This window comes from Manihot esculenta, chromosome 16 (assembly GCF_001659605.2).
Source record: "Manihot esculenta cultivar AM560-2 chromosome 16, M.esculenta_v8, whole genome shotgun sequence".
NCBI lineage: Eukaryota > Viridiplantae > Streptophyta > Magnoliopsida > Malpighiales > Euphorbiaceae > Manihot > Manihot esculenta.
Window position 1 is genome coordinate 3,127,128 of NC_035176.2, and position 18,885 is coordinate 3,146,012.

The following is an 18,885-nucleotide window of genomic DNA, read 5'->3' on the forward strand; positions in this document are numbered from 1 at the left end:
GAAAAAGAAAAAAGGTAAAGGCATTACCATCAAGTTTCTGTAATGAATGAGCAATCACCTCAGTATGGCTGGGGAACAAAGCTTTCAAATCTGAACAGACCCATCTTAATCATCTTTCTCTTGCCAACCACCATTAAATTTCAGAAGGGTGGCAAAAATTGTTATTGTGGCTCTCGAGATCTAAAATCCTCCATGTGCTCACAGAATCTGAAGCCCAATTTTTAACGAGGAACAGCGGAGCAGATGGCACATCCGACCAACACTTAGGGGAAGCAAGTTCTTTCTTAATTTAGAATGAACTTAAAAGAGTTAAGAGACAGCTTTTTTAAAAAAGCAAACATTGTACTAAAACAAGATTACCTCGCTAATCATGGCCAACACAGGGCATGTGCATAGGCTGGATGGTCGGTTGTAGACGCTCATTGTCACATGCAATGCAATGGCTAGAGCAATCAAAGGACACGATTTGTCTTGCTTTGCAGGCTAAGAAAAGAAGCAGCAATTACTCTGTTGCACCAAGAAAAGAAGAGCAACACTAAGGCTGCAATAATTACAAAAATTCCTGATGATAGGTGTTTACATCAACTCTGTACAGGAACAAAATTTTCCTTCCAACAAGTTCCTCCATGCTTTACTGTCTTTTCATTTTTTCCATGATGCACATACTTAAAATTTTATCAATCAAAACAATAATCATTCAGAATATTGTGGGTATAGGGAGATTGAGACTCAACAAACAAGAACATTTTGAACAAGGGCAAAATGCATGGTGGATTGCCTGCAACGATTAAACCGAAAGTCATTTTATAGACAAGTTTTCTAGATAATCCACCATGAAAAATGCTCAAAGTTCGACAGAAAAATGTATTCAGTAGTTTTCATTAAATTTATTCATTTTCAATGAAGAAGAGACAATATTGCTATTAAAAACTGAGTTCAATACAACCTTGTTATAATGATGAACAACAAAATGGGTTACTACATTTCTGGACTTTGGTAGAAACCCATATAATATTTATTGGAATTATCATATTATATATACAACAAAAAATGAATTAAAGAAGGAGAATTCAAAACTAGGAAAAGAAAAAGGTAAAGAATGAGAGGCAGTGTTCTCTGTGGTAACAGAACTACAACACTCATCTGGCACAAATCTTCCATCCCTCCAATGAATTATTTTTAGGAGGGAAGAAAAAAATAAATGATAACTTTCCTTGACAAAACTTTAACTTGAATCAATGTCTCTGCCACCAGCAACAACTTTGCGGTGACGCCTAGAGCCAGACTTCCTCCCCCGTTTTGCCCTCCGAACTGGAACACTTGTGACCTTATCAGCTGAAGTTTCAAACGCTCTTTTTGGTGGTTCATACACCAAAACACGGGGAGGTGGTGGTGGATACACAGCAGGAGGCAGATGAGCCATGTGCTCTAAAACATCTCTATGGTACTTCTACATAGAGTAACAAAAAGTTGGAGGTTATGAACAAGTATCGTAGAGATAAAGTGCTGTAAAGCAAGCAGGGAAAATGAATTGAAGCATGTCAAGGAATAACAATCGCTATTTATAGGCTTGGGAATAATTTCAAATGAAGATGTTATATTGTCTATTACATATTATTTTCAGAAACGTTTGGTTGCAACCTTTTGAAACTATATCTACAAAATTGATCTTTCTTTTTTAATTACAGAATGCAATTTGTTCGGTTATTGCTCCTCTCCCAAAACCTGCCTTGTTCACAGGACATTTTAGTTTGAACAAACATGATTGACAAAGTAAAATCATCACCTGAACCACAAAGTTGCGCCTTTCACAGTCCAAGAACATGTTCACAGTCCAGTTTGTTTTTGCCCTAATTTTGTCTCTTACTGTGGAAAAGCTGATTTGGTCCCTCGATGTAAAGCGGTCAACTTCATTGAACCAAAGACACGTAAAGAGGTTGCTAATAGGAACATGCTCCCTTATTATAACACATCCTTCAGGAACATCTGCAGAGCCACCCATCAAAAGAAACCTCGTATCAATGACAAAGAAGCACAAGAGAAAAGAAAGCAAAGAGGTTCAACAGAATAGAAAGAAAGCAGGCAATTAGAGTTACCACTTGTAATAGGAAGCTTGGCCACAGAATAGGGGATCAAACCCTCCTTTTTATAAAAACCAATCTGAAAATCAATGGAGGCATTATCATACTTCCCAGCTGCTTTATTTGCCTCAGCTTCAACGAACACATCAAAACGCTTATAATGTCTAGAAATTGCAAGTGTAGCATTTTTTCTCCACAAGTGCCTGAAGATTGGCTCAAAAAATAATAATAATTGGTTGACTCTAGCCTCACCAGATAGAAAACAGCAACAAATAGTAGTGTAAAAGTTTGTTGCTCTTGTTTACAACAAACTTCCATTACTGCAATTTAGCACTGCTTTGGAAACACTATCTAACTTGACAATCCTGGTGCCTTCATAATCTACAACCATTCTAGAGAAAAATATTTATTTCTCTTTCTAAGTTCGTTGGACCATCCCCCAACCACCATCTTGTTGACTTGTTATCCAGGCCTAAGCATGTGACTTGTCCATAAACTAGTTTTACATGAAATTCTTTTTGACCCAATAAGACTAGAGTAATTGAAGTATTAATAGGGAATGAGGTAGAAAAAAAAATTAAACCAGAACCTTTTTTTTCTTCAGCTTTTGGTAATATGAGATTTGGAACCAAGACATACACCAGCATGCCCCAACCAGGATCATACTAGTCTACGCAGTACCTTGAATGAGAGGCGACAACAGGGTGTGGATATATTGAGAGATTCATTGAACAGGATGATATAACTGTGGAGGACGAAAGCTAAGAATGGAATTCACAGAAATGACTGGAATCTTCTTATGCATGCCATGAGCATGAGCTGTAATTATGAAACCACGTCTTCAAGGTCTCCAGACCAAACCAAAAGAGTATATCTTCAGGGTTGGGAAGCAAAAAAGAATTCATATAGAAGGGAAAAGGGAAAATTGAACATATATGGTCTATGGTGTCTTTAGATATATTGAGTTCCATAGGATAGTAATTAAGTAAGCATTAACAAACAACAAAGAGCTAACCCTTAAGACAAAATGTAAGCATTATACACAGCAATACAAAGACTAACAATACAATGTAAAAATAGAATAATAACTAACAGAAAGTACTCATCAACTAAAATTAGTTTTCAAGAAAAAAAAAAGGTGCAATTGGAAACAGGTTTAGCAGGCAACCAACCGTAGTTTCAGGTTATGGTAAATGATCACACTTGGGAACATGTAATGTTCAATTTGAGAAAATTAGATGAACCAGAATAGCGTTTTATGTCAGACCTAGTTAGCTTGGCAGCTGTAATGATTTGACACTTGAAAGCATTCCAAACTCATGAAAATTAATGGAAAGGTCCTAGATGGATCCAGAAAATTAAAGGAAAAAAAAAGCGCATAAATCAGATTTACCTTTCAAGAATTTGATACGGATCCACAATAAGTTCAAGTTTCCCATCAATCCATAAAGAAAAGCGGGCATTAGGAAACATCCTATGCGCTAGAAGCTTTGGAACCTGTCATTGGCACGACCGGATCAAAAGGCATATTTAAGTGCTATCTTGTATCACTAAGATATCCTTTTAGTCATAAATATTAAATTTAAAACAATTCAAGCTATAGTCTGATCCATAAGCAATCAGTTTATTGAAGAAAATGCCATCTTAATGTTTATGAAAGTTGCTACACAGCTCGCACATTTATAATAGAAAGAAGTAAGTGCAATACTACATGAATCTTCCCAACCATTCATGCCCATAGATCATCAGTCAAGATAATGGAATGCTAACATTTAAAGATATTGCATCACATTCTGAACAACTAAAGAAACAAGCCACAGTCTGATCATTTTTTTTTAAATGCTGATTATAATCTAGAACATTTACCTTTCCATTGCGTCTTCCATCTGCGTAAGGAAGATTATGAACGACTACTATTCTCCAGATCCCAATCTTCCTGCTGCCGTCTAGATCACTATTCTTCTTCAAATATGCTTCTGTTTCTTCATCGACAAACATGAAGAAGCATACAGTTTTCTTGGAGTATTCACTAATATTACTTGGCTGCTGGATGTTGTCAAAGGCTCCTGAAAGGAAAGAAGATTATTTCATAAGATACCAACCCACTCAGGCAGGGCAAATGATTCCATTATCCAGAGGAATACCAAATATTGCCGAAGCAACAACCACCCCACGACACTGCTCCATTGCAGCCAGGTCAATTTCATCCATGTCAAATCCTGTATTGCGGCCAGGTTTTTTCCCTCTGACAAATCTGATTAATTCACATGCACACCAACCAGAAATAACACAATGGATAGATAGGAGTCAACAATCAATGGAAGGTCTCAAAGAATAAATTATTAGCATGATTTCTTAAAGATGTAAAGTAGGTGTGGCAAAATTCTGAAGAAAGTAACCTCCAGTACTTATAAATATGTATAAGAAAAATCAAGAGAGAGCAAGAAAGCATACCCACAATGAATACTCATCGACTCTCTAATATCATAAGAGTCACTTCTCTGCTTTAGAGTAGGGTACCCACCAAACTCTGAGCCTCCAAATTCTCCATCCCTACTTAGTGGATCCTCATAGATATATGTCAAGCTATTAACTATAGGAGAAAATGAGGGTAACTTTGGCATCAAAGCAATCGCTTCTTCCACAGGAAGGTAACACACAGGACATGCTGCAATGTAATTACCATGTGAACTCAGAAACATCAATGGCATAATATTATCCTTAATCCATATGCTAAATAGACTCATTATCCCTGCTAGCTTGAAGTATCTACATATCAATAACCCAACAAGGAGGAATGTTGAGCAGCATTGACTATTAAACCCAACAAAGAGAGGAGAAAAGTGTACAAAGAACATGTAGAGGGTGAAAGAATAACTTACGCCTTGGTCCAGTTCTTTTTTTATCAGCTGGTGGGGGAGGTAAAGTGAAGCTATTACATGGATGCCCTGGAGGAAGAGTGTAGCCTGTAAAATAATGAGGAGAAGGAGGAGGGGGAGGGGGAGGTGGAGGGGAAGGGAGAGGTGGAGGGGGAGGGGGAGGGGGAGGAGGAGAAGGAGAAGGAAGGGGCAAAGGGAGCTCCTCAAGTATACGAGTCTGATTCTCTGGATTGCTAAAGGGAACAGTGCTATTAAGGCTAAAGTTTGGAACACGATCACCTTCCTGTGAATCTTCACCTGAAACAAGCCACAGTGCAAACATCACTTCTTTACCCATAGGGAACAAGGGAACAGATTACAGCATAATCCACTGATGAGAAGACACAACAAGAGAAGAGGAACCAAAAAAAAGAAAAAGTGACCGAAATGGAATATTTCAAAATTAGATGCTGTCTTGGTTCATATCAACGTTATCCAATTAGACCAATTGCAATCAGCATCTCATTAATGATACAGAGTTCAATTTAAACAACCAACTATCCATGTTCACTTGCTCATCTAACAAAAGGACAGAGCACAAGTCATCTGAAACAGGCATGACGCGTATGTCCCTCTGTACTCATTTTCCAATTTAAACAACCAACTCAGAATAACTAAATAACAATAATAATAATTGCAAGAACTACAACACAAGCAATCTAAGCATGGTGATAACTCAAACAATCAAGCGTGAATCAATTTCAGCCATTCTCCCAAACTAAGAAACGCAACCGACAGTTGCTATAATTCCATGAGCTATTATTTAAACCATTAACAACAAAAACAGAACGAGGATACAGATGGATGGAGAATCAGACCTTTTCCTACATACAAAACCCAGACGAAAACGGCTGCGGAGATGATACAGAGGAACAGCATTCCAACCTTTTTCCGGCCGGCAAACTTGCAGATCCAATGAAAGAGTCTCTCCTTGTCTTTGAGCATCTTGGCAGGTTTAGTCCGGCTTATCGTTTGGATAGGCAAGTGAACGCCACCACCGTTCTGCTGATGCTGTTGAAAATGCTTCTCCAATGATCCATAACTTCCAGACCGAATCCCCAATGACCCTCCAGTCATTGTCTCTGCTTAAACCTCACACTAAACAATACCCCTCTCATCTCATCTCCTTCTTCCAAAAAAAAAAAATGGCACTGGTTTTCGATGTTTCTACCAAACAAATCTACCGAGTAATAATGGGTTAAAAGAAAAAAATCATGAAGACCCAGTTCGCCAATTGCCCAAGCACTCGTTTTCTGGGATAAAATATCGAAATAATAGTCCAAAATCACCCACCAAAAAATGAGCAAAAGAGAGAAATAGTTCAGACCCAGTTCACCAAATTGCCCCAAACTACTGGGGCAAACTTACTTTTCAGTGAAATCAGAGCTCTGTGTAACCAAATTGTACTCAACAATCCCAGAAGACAGAAGTGGGCAATAAACAAATCTATGAACAAATCAGAAAACAAGTAACAATTTAGTGTAGAAGCAGAAATTCAAATCTATAAACTCGCAGATCAAAGTGATTGTATAAAGGACAATAGAATTAATCAGACAAAAAAAGAATTATGAAGAGAATAAATCTAGGGTTTGTGATTGGCGGATAGGGTTTTGAGCAAAAAATCATGGGTTGGTGAAATCGAGGTTTTCTCTGTATTTTATCAAATCTGGGATTTCAGATTTATGTAAATTTTTGTTCCATTTCTTCAAAATTTGAAGGTAATTGCAAAAAAAATAAAAACTTTGGATCTAATATTTATATTCTATGGAAATTTTTAAAAAAAAATGCAAAGGAAATTAAATCATGGAATTATTTTGGTTGGCTAACCCAACGCCATTCCCGTGATGTAAACCTTAAATCTGACGGTGATTTATAGCTCTGAAGTTGTACAATAAAATTATTGCAATCGAAGTCATGATTAAGACATTTGTCAAAGCTTGAACATGGTAATTAGCGGAATAATTGTAACTCAAATTAAAAATAAAAATAAAAATATTTCCTCATCAATTCAAAATTATAAATAACTTTCTATTTCGAAATATTAAAATTTTAATTTTAAAAAGTAAATTAAAATATTATTAAAATTTTAAAATATATATATTTATTAATTATTTTAAATAGAAGCTAAGAATCAAAACACAGAGAATATGATATTCTCAAATTTATTGGAATGCATTTGTTATCATCAGATTATTTATTAATTTTTATATTTATTTTAATTATTAAATATTTTAATAATTTTAAAATAATTATTAAATTTCTCATATAATAATATTTTTTAAATAACGTTGAATTATGTATTATGATATTTTATTAATTTAATAAAAATACTCTATGTTTATTTTTTAATGATCCAATGGCAATTAATGATATATGGGGTCAATGATGTGGGGAGGTGGGTTTAATTATTTATTCAAATATTATATTTAATTTATTTATTTAATGTAATTTTCATGGACACATATGAGATTTTCATTGCATTTTCTTTAAGGTAAGCACATAAAATTAATGGAGAATATTGATAAAACACATCCACCAGCAATGGATCCACCACAATTTCATGAAGGATATTGCTTCTCTACTTTAACATATAAATATTAACCTCAACAAAATGTCTAGCAATATTAAATCGAAAAAATCAATCAAATTAAATTAATTTAAAAATTTGATTCGATTTTTTATTTATTTCCGTTTAGTTTCAAAAATTTTAATTATTTCAATTCGATTCAGATTTAATAAAAAAAAATAAAAAAAAAAACAAACCAAATTCAAATCGATCAAATCAAATTGAATCAAAATGATTCGATTTGATTTTTGATTAAAAATCAATTCAGTTTGATTTTTATAAAATACTCATAACTTTTTATACGTGTATTTATTTTTAAATGATTTTTCAAATGAAAAATAATTATTTTTTTTTAACTTATTATGTTTGTAAATATGATAATTAATTTTAAAAACTAATTGAATTGAATATATACATAAGCTCTTATTTTATAAATTATAAAAAAATAAAATAAAATAATCATTGAATTAAACTTGAAGTTTCATGTTGAACTTCATAATAGAATATTATTATACATAATAGAATATTTGAAATCTAAGGAATAGTTGAGTTTGCGTATAATATTAAAAAAAAATTACTGTTTTATATTTTTTATTTTTTTAATTATTTTAAAATTATTAGTATTTTTTCAATATTTATATATATTTACATTTTAATCTAAATATTTTTATTTTAATTTAATTAGTCCAACTTTTATATTTTAATACAATTTTAACCTATCTATAAATTTTTAAATTTAATAGTATATATATATTAAATAATTAAAAAAACTAAATATTTACATATATTTATACTTTAATTTAAATATTTAAATTTTAGTTTAACGGTTAACAATTATATTTGGATGTAATTTTAATCAATTTTTAAAAATTAAAATATAAGAGTCCAAATAAAATGTGAAATGTAATATTTTATTATTTTTAAAATATAAATTAATTTTATATATAAAAATAATATTATATATATTTAACTATAGTTAAATGATATATTTAATTCTAAGAATAATAGTAATCTAACTATTAAATATGCAGTTCACAGTTTAAAAAGTAAATAAAATTTGTTTTATAATAATAATTATAAAAATTTTATAATAAATATATTATTTTTAATTATTTTGTATATATTATTATTTTGAATTAAATAATATATTTACTATAAAATTTTTATAATTACTACTGTAAAATAAAATTTATTATTAAAAATGTGAGTTGCATATTTAATAATTAGATTATTTATTTTAAAAATTAATTAAAATTACACTTAACTGTGAATGTTGATCAATTTATTTAAAATTTAAACGTTTGAATTAAAATAATACAAATTAAATTTTTTTCAATTAATTGACTAATTAAAAAATAATTATAATAATATACGTGATATGCTAATTAAATAATTAAATTGTCATATCAATTATTAAATTTATAAATTTATAAATTAATTAAAATTGCACTAAAATGTAAAGATTGAGTCATTTAAATTAAAATATAAACACGCGTAAAAATTTTTATAATATTTAATATTTTTAAAATGAGTATAATTAAAAATTTAATAAAAAATTTATTATCTAAAACGTAAAGTGAATAAAAATTATAAAATGGTGAGGGTAATTTACTGGATAATATTTTGAATTTTGAAACGTTTTTGATATACCTAAATTATTTTAAAATAAAATTAAATAATTTGACATTCTCAATAAGCAAGTTTGTATAAATCCTGTATAGAATTATTAGATTAATTTAAATTTAAATAAAATATTTTTTTAGCATAGAAAAAAATAGAGAGTGAGATGTAATTTTAAACTTTATAAACCTTATACTATTACTATTAATATATGATTGACTATTATTGATAAAGTTATTCAAGTTATGTTAATTATATTTTTTAATAATTCAAATGTGTTATAGGCTATAAAACTTTTTTAAGTAAAATTCAAGTTGTGAATATATATTGGCGAAAAAAAATATAAAATTAATAGTAATACGAGAATAAAATAAAAAAAAATAAAGTGGTGGCCACTTCGACGTTCAAATTATTAATATAATGGGCAAATATAATGAAATACTTAGAGTTTGAAATCAGTGTGTACTAATGCATATTTCGATTTCTGTGATAATTAGCTTTTATACTATAAAAAGATAAAAATTAGTTATTGCATCTCTTACAAATTTAACTAGTCTTAGTCATGGATAGGAAATCCAACAATTATAGATATAATGTGAATTTATTAAATTGTATTTATTAACGGTAATTTTTCATGAAAACTCAACCTGTGCAGAAGATGGCGAGTTTTGATGATATACTAAGTGTCACGGTGTCTGATCTTTCTTTTTGTGGACGAGATATATGTGATTATATTTTCTTTTATTATATTCTTATCACATTACTCTAACTGCTCATAATTTATTTTGAACGATTATTACGTGGGATCAATATTTATAATCAAACAATGAAAAACTAATGCACGCTTCGACATCATGTACAAGTTATAGTCATTATTGGCATAATAATACATTTGATAGAAAATGAATGAGAGGAACTTGGCATCTCTCTCTTTTAAATGTTTCAACATTTGATTTATGCATTGATAATGAAATGACATTGAATTTTGAATTCATATGGAATTGGTAGAATTGGGCATCATTTTCACTTTCAACTATTGAGTTATAACATTTGTTGGAAATGCCAATATTGAGAAATGACAATAACATTTTTTTTTCATATATATATATATATTGCTTTGGTGAAATTTTAATTTATTTTAAAATAAAATATTATTCAAATAATATTTTTGGTATTTAATTTTTTATTTAAAATGTAGACTTTTGACCTTTAAATTATAGTTAAAAGTATATCTAAATGTTTATGTAAATTTTGAATAACTAATTTTTTTTTATCAAAATAAAATTAAAATTTCATTTTTTAAACAATTAGTGAAAAGCTGGTAGCGAAGCAACGGTTAAGGGTAGGGGTGAGCATTTGGTCGGTTCGGTTTTAAATCAAACTGAATCGAATAAACCGAAAATTAAAATTTTAGTGTTTATGAAAACCGAACCGAACCGATTTTGATCAGAAATCGAATTGAATCGAACCGATCTGATTCGGTTCGGTTCGGTTTGATCGATTTTGATTTTTAATAATTTTTTTATTTTTTACACTTTAATTTTAATATTTTAAAATTTAATTAAAATATTTTAATCTTAATATGATTTAATTTCTCTATATTATTAAAAAATATATTATTATCACTAATCGGTTCGGTTTGATTTTTTTATTTTTTTTTATCAAAATTGAATCGAACCGAAATAACCGAAATTTCTGAAATTAAAAACCGAACCAAACTGAAATGTATAAAAAATCGAATCAAAATTTCAAATCAATTCGATTCGGTCAATTTTTTCGGTTTGAACCGAATACTGCTCACCCTAGCTAAGGTAGGCAAGAGCAAGGGAAGCCATGGTTCTGAAATTTTTGAAATTACTTGATATTTAGGTATTTTTTAATATTAAAAAGAATCTTTAATTTTTAGAGAATTTATTAATTTGCTCCTATTTAAAAATTACTCAATTAAAATATTTTTCTATTTTATAAAATCAAAATTTTATCATTTTATCAAAAAAATTCATTAACATTTCTCAAATATTTATATTATTAAGTCAATTTAATTATATTTATATTTATTATTTAATTTTTATAATATTAAATATTCACATTATTTAATTTCTTTGATTAATAACTAAAAAAGATTATTTAATTTCCTTGATTAATAACTAAAAAAATTAACTAAAAGTGTTGTATTTTTTATGTATAAAAAATACATATTTTTTTAAAGTAATTAGTTTTATGAAAATTATTAAATTAATAAAACAGTGACATTTTCTTTTTTTAAATACAATAGTGAAATTTTCAAGAATATAAAAAACACTAACAATTTAATATATAAAGTTAATAACATATTTTTACAAATAATACAAAAATACTATTATAAATTAATAATAATGTTGTTATATTAATTTTTTTCTCTTTCTCTTGAATTTTTTTTTTTATAAAAAAAAAAAGTCTCAATAGTATTCTTCTAACCGTTCATGTTTGGTCTAATTTAATTTACCATTCCTTTTACTTTTATTCAATTTATTAAAAATAAATAAAAATTAATATTTAATAAAATATTAAAATCTTAAAATGATAATTTCAAAAAATATATTTATATAAATTTTGATATAATCACTCTATAATCTAGTGATAAATACATTTAAATAAATATGAGATATCTCAAATTCTGTTTTTCAATTCTCATATAAAAAAAAAATTATCGAAATTTGATATGATACCCATACAATAGAGATACTCAATTATTGGGTTGTTACAATGTCATTGCCTTCTGTGGCTTTGAATTTCAAGCTTTGTTATCGTTTCATTAAATCCAAACCCTTCTGCTTTTTAGGGTTAGGTCTCTATAATTAATACAGATTAAGACAAATTATAATTTAAATTATTATAATTAAAGCCTTAAATGACAAAAGAATTTCAAAACCAGGTAAGATTTTTTTTTTCTTTGCTCGCATAAAATTAATTTCAAATTTTAATTATGTTTTTGTTTGACACATTACTCAATGAAAATAATTGTTACTTTTAAATGAAAAAAATTATTTTTTGATTTATATTTAATTATTATAATTTTTATAATTTTAGATATTTAATAGGTTATGATTTTAGTTTAAATTTTAGAAAAATTATTTTTTAGTTTCTGAAATATAATGTAATTAACGAATTCATCTCTCTATGTTTAGAATCCAACACTTTTCGTTCTTAAGGTTTAATTCTGTCAAAAATTATCCTTTCTATAATCCAACAGTTTAGTTCTTAAAATTTAGTTCTTACAAATTTATAGGTCACCCTCTCAAAGGAAAAAATACATTATCGTCTTTAAAATATTAGATAATCAATAGATTTATCCCTCTATTTTTAAAATTCAATACTTTAGTCCCTGAAATTTAATTTCGTCAAAATCCAAAAAATAAAATCTCAAACTCAATCTTCATAAATAAATAAAAATTTTAATAAATTTAATATTTAAATTCATCAAAAATAATGAAAATCAAAATATATAAAATTTAAATTATTAAAAATAAAAAGTCAAAACTCAATAAAATTTATTTTTGTGATATTATTCGCTGTCGATCACTACTTACCATTTGAAAAATTCATTAAAACGTCAATGGCATTTTAAAAAGTCTACTATTTAGTCTTTCTATTAATTTTAATCGTTAAGTATTATAAAAAAAAAATTTAAAATACTATTGATATAAAGAGATTAATTAGTAAATTTTTTAATAATTTAAGCACCAACTAATAATTTTTTTAAACTATAGAGACTAAATAATAAAATATTTAGTAATAAAATTAATAGAGAAACTAACTAGTAAATTTTTTAACATGTCAGAGATATTTTAATATATCTTTTAAAATTAAAAGACTAAATAGTAAGTTTTTTCATATGATAAGAATTAAATAATAATTTTTTATTTTATTATTAATAAAAATATTTTTAAAATTATATTTATTCTTTTTTCTTGAATCGAGTGAAAATTATTGATTTAATATAAATTTTTTATGAAAAGATCTTAAATTTTGATAAAATTAAATTTTAAGAACGAAAGTATTAGATTTTAAAAATAAAAAGGTAAATTTGTTAATTATATTATATTTCAGAGATTAAAAATAATTTTTTTAAAATTTTTAATAAATTAATATAAAATAGCATAATTAATTTAAAATAATTAATTCAAAATATTTAGTATTTTTTTATTTAACTATATACATACTTTAAAAATCATTTTTCCACCTACGTGGGAGGCTAAACTAAATTCTTCAATATCTAATTATATGTCCATAAGGACAGTTCCCTTTTTTTATTTGTCCTAATTATATGTTTCTAATATTCCTTTATTTAATATTTATATTGGAAAAGATTATTAATTTTTTAATAATAATTTAATAATATGAATTATTTAATTTTTGAAGGAAAATAATTAGTCATCATATTTAGAAAAGTGTACTTAAAATCTACTGATTTTGTCTAAATTAAATATATTTTTTTAAAAAAATATATAAATTAAAAGTAATAAATTTTTAATGGAATCCCATATTTTCCATCATTCAATGTGAATACAAAAAGTCTACATGAGATTACTGGTTCAGCTGCCGTTAAACAACTGTCATTCAATGTATTAGTTAAAAATGAAAATTAATTTGGAATTAAAATTTTATATATTTTAGCTGTAAAAGTCTCAAATAATAAAATATTTTTGAATTTTTTTAAATAATATTTAAAATAATATATATATATATTTTATAAAGCGATTTCCTAATTCTAAAACGACGACGTCGACAGGTGCAAATTGAATACGCTTATTACGGTGCGAAATTTTCTAATTTTTGAAGATTGAAATACTGGCGTTTTGTTGTTTATACAAGAGAGAATTGTCGTGTAGCGGGGATAGCTCAGTTGGGAGAGCGTCAGACTGAAGATCTGAAGGTCGCGTGTTCGATCCACGCTCACCGCATTTTCTCAATCTTTTTAGATCAAACTCTAAACCCATTTAGCAAACCCAATCCGACAACAATGTCTGGGAATTGCAGCAGTATCATTAACCTTCCCACACCATATTCCTTTTTCCTTTTTATTTTTTTAAAGAATAAATTATAATTTAATAAAATCTTTATTTTAAAAATTATCCATTTAGTTTTATAATTAAAAAAAAATCTGTGAATTACTTCATATACAATATGATTTTTTTTATTCTATACACAATTTAATCTCTTTAATTTCATATATTTTAATAATATTATCATATTATAATTTAAATTTATATAATAAATTAATCCTTAAATATAATATAGCAATAACAATTAATTATATTTTTCATGAAAGAGATTAATTTATAAGTTTTGAAATTACAATAACTAAAAATAAAGCGACTAATATATTTTAGTTTAACTTTTTTTATATAGAAAAAAATTATTATTTAATATTTATAGTATAAAAAAAAGGGTAATTTATGATTTAGTCCCTGAGTATTGCCATTATTAATAAGTCAGTCCCTGTATTTTCAGAAACCTATTAAAACGTCCTTATGTTTTATTTCCGTCAACGAAATAGTCCTTCCGTCCTATTTTCCGTTAAAATTAGATAAAGGAGGAGAGAGAATTTTTAAAATCCAATTTTACCCTCAAATAAAACCATTTATTTAGTCCTTGTATATTGTAATTATTAACAAATTAGTCTTTACATTTTCAAAAATCTATTAAAATATTTTTATCTTTTTTCATATTTATTAAAACGTCCTTATTATTTTTTTCCATCAATGAAATAGTCCCTATCTTTTCTCACATCTATTAAAACATCCTTGTCGTTTATTTAAGTCAACGAAATAGTCCCTCCTCATCGTTTCTTTCTGTCAACGAAATCGTCTCTCCCTATATTTTTAGAAATATATTAAAACGTCCTTATTGTTTCTTTTTGTCAACGAAATAGTCCCTATCTTTTCTCAGATCTATTAAAACATCCTTATTGTTTCTTTTTATCAACAAAATAGTCCCTATCTTTTCTTTCCTCTTCCTCCTCCTCCTCCTCCTCCTCCTCCTCCTCCTCCTCCTCCTCCTCCTCCTCCTCCTCCTCCTCCTCCTCCAAAAAAGAAGAAGAAGAAGAAGAAGAAGAAGAAGAAGAAGAAGAGAAAGAAGAAAAAGAAGAAGAAGGAGAAGAAGGAGAAGAAGAAGAAGAAGGAGAAGAAGAAGAAGAAGGAGAGAAAGAAGAAAAAGAAGAAAAAGAAGAAGAAGGAGAAGAATGAGAAGAAGAATAAGAAGATAAAGAAGAAAAAGAAGAAAAAGAAGCAAAAGAAGAAAAAGGAGAAGAAGCAGAAGAAGAAGGAGAAAAAACAGAAGCTGAAGAAGAAGAAGCAGAAGCTGAAGAAGAAAAAGGAGAAGAAGCAGAAGAAGAAGAAGCAAAAGGAAAAAGAATTAATGAAGAAAAAAAGGAAGGAGGAGGAGGAGAAAAATAATTGGGGGTAATTTAGTCTTTTACTATATTTTTAACGGCAAAAATAGACAGAAGAACTATTTCGTTGACGGAAAGAAAACATAAGGACGTTTTAATAGATTTCTGAAAATATAGGGACTGACTTATTAATAATGGCAATACTCAGGGACTAAATCGTAAATTACCCTAAAAAAAATTATCCACATGATTAAAAATAAAAAATTATATTATATTTTTCTAAATACTTTTAGTTTGTTGTTCTTTTACTTTTAACTTTAAATTTACAATTTTGCTCAATTCTTCTTCTTCTCCTTCAATTTCTTCTCCTTTTAGCCTTAAATCAATGATTTCGCACACTCTTTCTTCGTCCATCCCAAGTTGTGACCAATAGGCTTCAAATTCATCATATGGCTTCCCTGATTAGCTTCATCATCAACAAGCTTCATTGCCTGATTCATCATCATCGGCCGACTTGATTGCTTGGTTCAATATCATATGATTCCATCATCGTTGTCGGCGTTTACCTTTGATAAATCTATCACTATATATCTTTAATCGTCTGTATCTTGTTACAAATCTACTTGACAGTAAAAAATAATGTGATACTAATAAAATTTTCGCTAATACTCTTTTAATCGATACTCACTCCTTCGATATTTAAAAAGTAAAAAGAATATCTAAAAAAAATTTTATTGGCACGACAGGAATTGCTTGTTTAATGTCTGAGAACACCATGTGATTTTATAAAATTGATTTTTGTAAATTATTTTTAAAAAAAATTATGTGGAATTGATTTTATGGATTGATTGCGATTCTCTTTATAAATTATATATAGAATTGAATTTACAATTATTTTATTATTTAATTATTATAATTTAAATAATTTTATTAATTTTTTAATTTTATAAAAAATTTACTAATTAAACTATTTAGATCGAGAGTATTTTAAATTTTTTATAATATAAAATGATTAAAATTAATAAAAAAATTAATTAATAAATTTTTTAAAATATTATATATATTTTAATATATTTTTTAAAATAAAAAAAATTATATAGTGAGTTTTCTCATATATTTTTTAAAAATTATTTTTTAAAACTTCATGTGTTTTTAGTGTTCTTTGAGCTTCATCAATTAACATCTTCACCAGGAAAAGACGGCTTGTCATGGTGATGGGTCAAATCCTGCCGGCTGCCGGATTATCCTTGGATGCCAGGGTTTTTTGAGCAAGTATATATATATATATATTGTGCGTATGGACTGAGCTTGCTACTCTCTGGATTTTGGGTTTTTTTTTGGGCCAATTGAGCCAGGGCCTACCTTCTCTCTCTCTATATATATAGATATGTTTGTATTTTTTTAGCCTTGGACTCTTATCCATAAATAGCTATACCTTAAGAAAATATAAAAAAAAGTTACATAAAATAATACCGTTGATATAAATAGTATTCGGTTTAAATTAAAAAAGTCGATTGAATTAAATTAATTTAAAATTTTAATTTAATTTTTTTATTTATTTTAATTTAATTCAATTCGATTAATCAAACCGACTGAATATTCGTACCTGAATATACTAAAGTAATTAAACTAAAACTCATAGTCACGAAACCCAAAGATAAGTGTAGAAGCTAAAATTTTGGTTTGGTTGGCCATTTTTTTATCTAACTCTTGATATTGACTTTGGAAGTGGGTTTACATACACCACAAAAATAACTTTCCCAATTTCCCTCCTCATATTTAGAGCTTCAACATTTTACGCCTCGAAGTTTGTTGTCGGCTAGCAACATGTTATGTTGATCAACATCATGACTCATCAAGCTTATCTGTCTCATAGATCGATCAGTTTCTGGAATGACTCAGAGATCAGACTCCAAAATTCTTAGCCACTTAATCCTTAATTCATGTTTACTTCATCCTTCTATCTGTCATATGGACATAGCTTACTTGCAAGTCAATTAATCAAGTTGGTTATATTTGTATGCTTCTCTCTGCAAGGAGCTACAATACTTTATATATTTTTTATTTTAAATAATAAATAAAAAAATTTAAATATTTAAAATAATTTACAATTATATTTAATACATTAAATTATAAATATTAAAATTAAAATTTATCAATTTACTATAATTATGATAAAAAGATTAAATTAAATTTAAAACAATTAAATATAAATATATATATCTTATTTAATCAATTTATTAAATATATTAATAAATTCAATAATTAGTTAGCATTCCGTCGATATCGAACCGAACTAAAAATTAAAATTTTAATATTTATAAAAATCAAATCGAATTGATTTTAATAAGAAATCGAATCGAATTGGTCTGATTCAATTTAATTTGATCGATTTTAATTTTTAATAAATTTTTTTATTTTTTATATTTTATTTTTAATATTTTAAAATTTAATTAAAATATTTTAATTTTAATATGATATAATTTCTCTATATTATTGAAAATAACATATTATTATTACTAATCGGTTTGATTTGATTTTTTTTGATTTTTTTATTAAAATTGAATCGAATTAAAATAACATAAATTTTTAAAATTAAAAATCAAACTAAATTAAAATAAATAAAAAATTAAACTAAAATTTTAAATTAATTTAATTTAATAAATTTTTTCGATTTAAATACTCACCTAAAAGATTAAATTTTAAGGGTAATGATGCGTAATAAACAAGGTGAGATGTTGATATATTCATAAGACCAAACTTATTTTTTATGTATTTATTTTGAAACAAGTCAAGTCCTAATAATAATGATTTTTAAGTAGAAAATAAAATAAAATAAACACTAAAAAACCAAAAAAAAGCATAGGATTAACTCAATATTTTTTTATTTTGAATAAAAAATTCACGAAGCAGATCGAAACCAGACAAAGGTGACAATTGACAAATACTTGGTGGGCATGATTCATGTATGAAAAAAAAAGAGTTGTCGATGTTAAGACAAAACAGGTCCTTATCAGAAAACGTGGAATTCATTAAACACAGTCAATATCTTCATTTTCTTTTCCTGGAAATTTTAATTTCTATTATATTTTGTGCATATTTAATCATATATGGTTGGTTATACCAACTCAAATAATGTAATTTTCTATAATAATAATAATAATAATAATAATAATAAATTAGTTTAATTGAAGTCAACAACGTTCAGTACATAGGTTAAACTTAGTAGTATTAAGTTGACGATTTTTAGTCTAAGTACGTGTATGATTAATTTATACTAACTAATTAATAAAAAAATTACAAAACATTGTTTTTCTTTCTTTTTTT

At 27.0% G+C, this 18,885-nt stretch overlaps 1 protein-coding gene and 1 non-coding gene across 2 annotated transcripts; one reads left to right on the forward strand and one right to left on the reverse strand.

Annotated features, from left to right (window-relative positions):
* Window positions 1–894: 894 nt before the first annotated feature.
* Window positions 895–6,887, reverse strand: LOC110603976 (probable hexosyltransferase MUCI70). Its single transcript, XM_043951875.1, has 9 exons — window positions 5,818–6,887; window positions 4,964–5,257; window positions 4,536–4,749; window positions 4,226–4,335; window positions 3,948–4,147; window positions 3,475–3,578; window positions 2,097–2,284; window positions 1,787–1,986; window positions 895–1,450 (listed from the first exon to the last, which is right to left on the reverse strand). The coding sequence occupies exons 1-9, from the start codon at window positions 6,074–6,076 to the stop codon at window positions 1,226–1,228; spliced, it is 1,794 nt and encodes a 597-aa protein (XP_043807810.1). The 5' UTR covers window positions 6,077–6,887; the 3' UTR covers window positions 895–1,225.
* A 7,168-nt stretch (window positions 6,888–14,055) lies between these two features.
* TRNAF-GAA lies at window positions 14,056–14,128 on the forward strand. Its single transcript has one exon. It is a non-coding gene; the product is annotated as a tRNA-Phe (tRNA).
* Window positions 14,129–18,885: the final 4,757 nt, after the last annotated feature.

Excerpts from the sequence above, each read along its gene's own strand:
- LOC110603976 (XM_043951875.1), bottom strand. The coding sequence starts at position 6,076 with ATGACTGGAGGGTCATTGGGGATTCGGTCTGGAAGTTATGGATCATTG. Across the intron at positions 3,579-3,947 it reads ATGGAAGACGCAATGGAAAG|GTTCCAAAGCTTCTAGCGCA; the intron begins GTAAATGTTCTA and ends TGCCAATGACAG. Across the intron at positions 1,987-2,096 it reads CAAGCTTCCTATTACAAGTG|ATGTTCCTGAAGGATGTGTT; the intron begins GTAACTCTAATT and ends GTGGCTCTGCAG.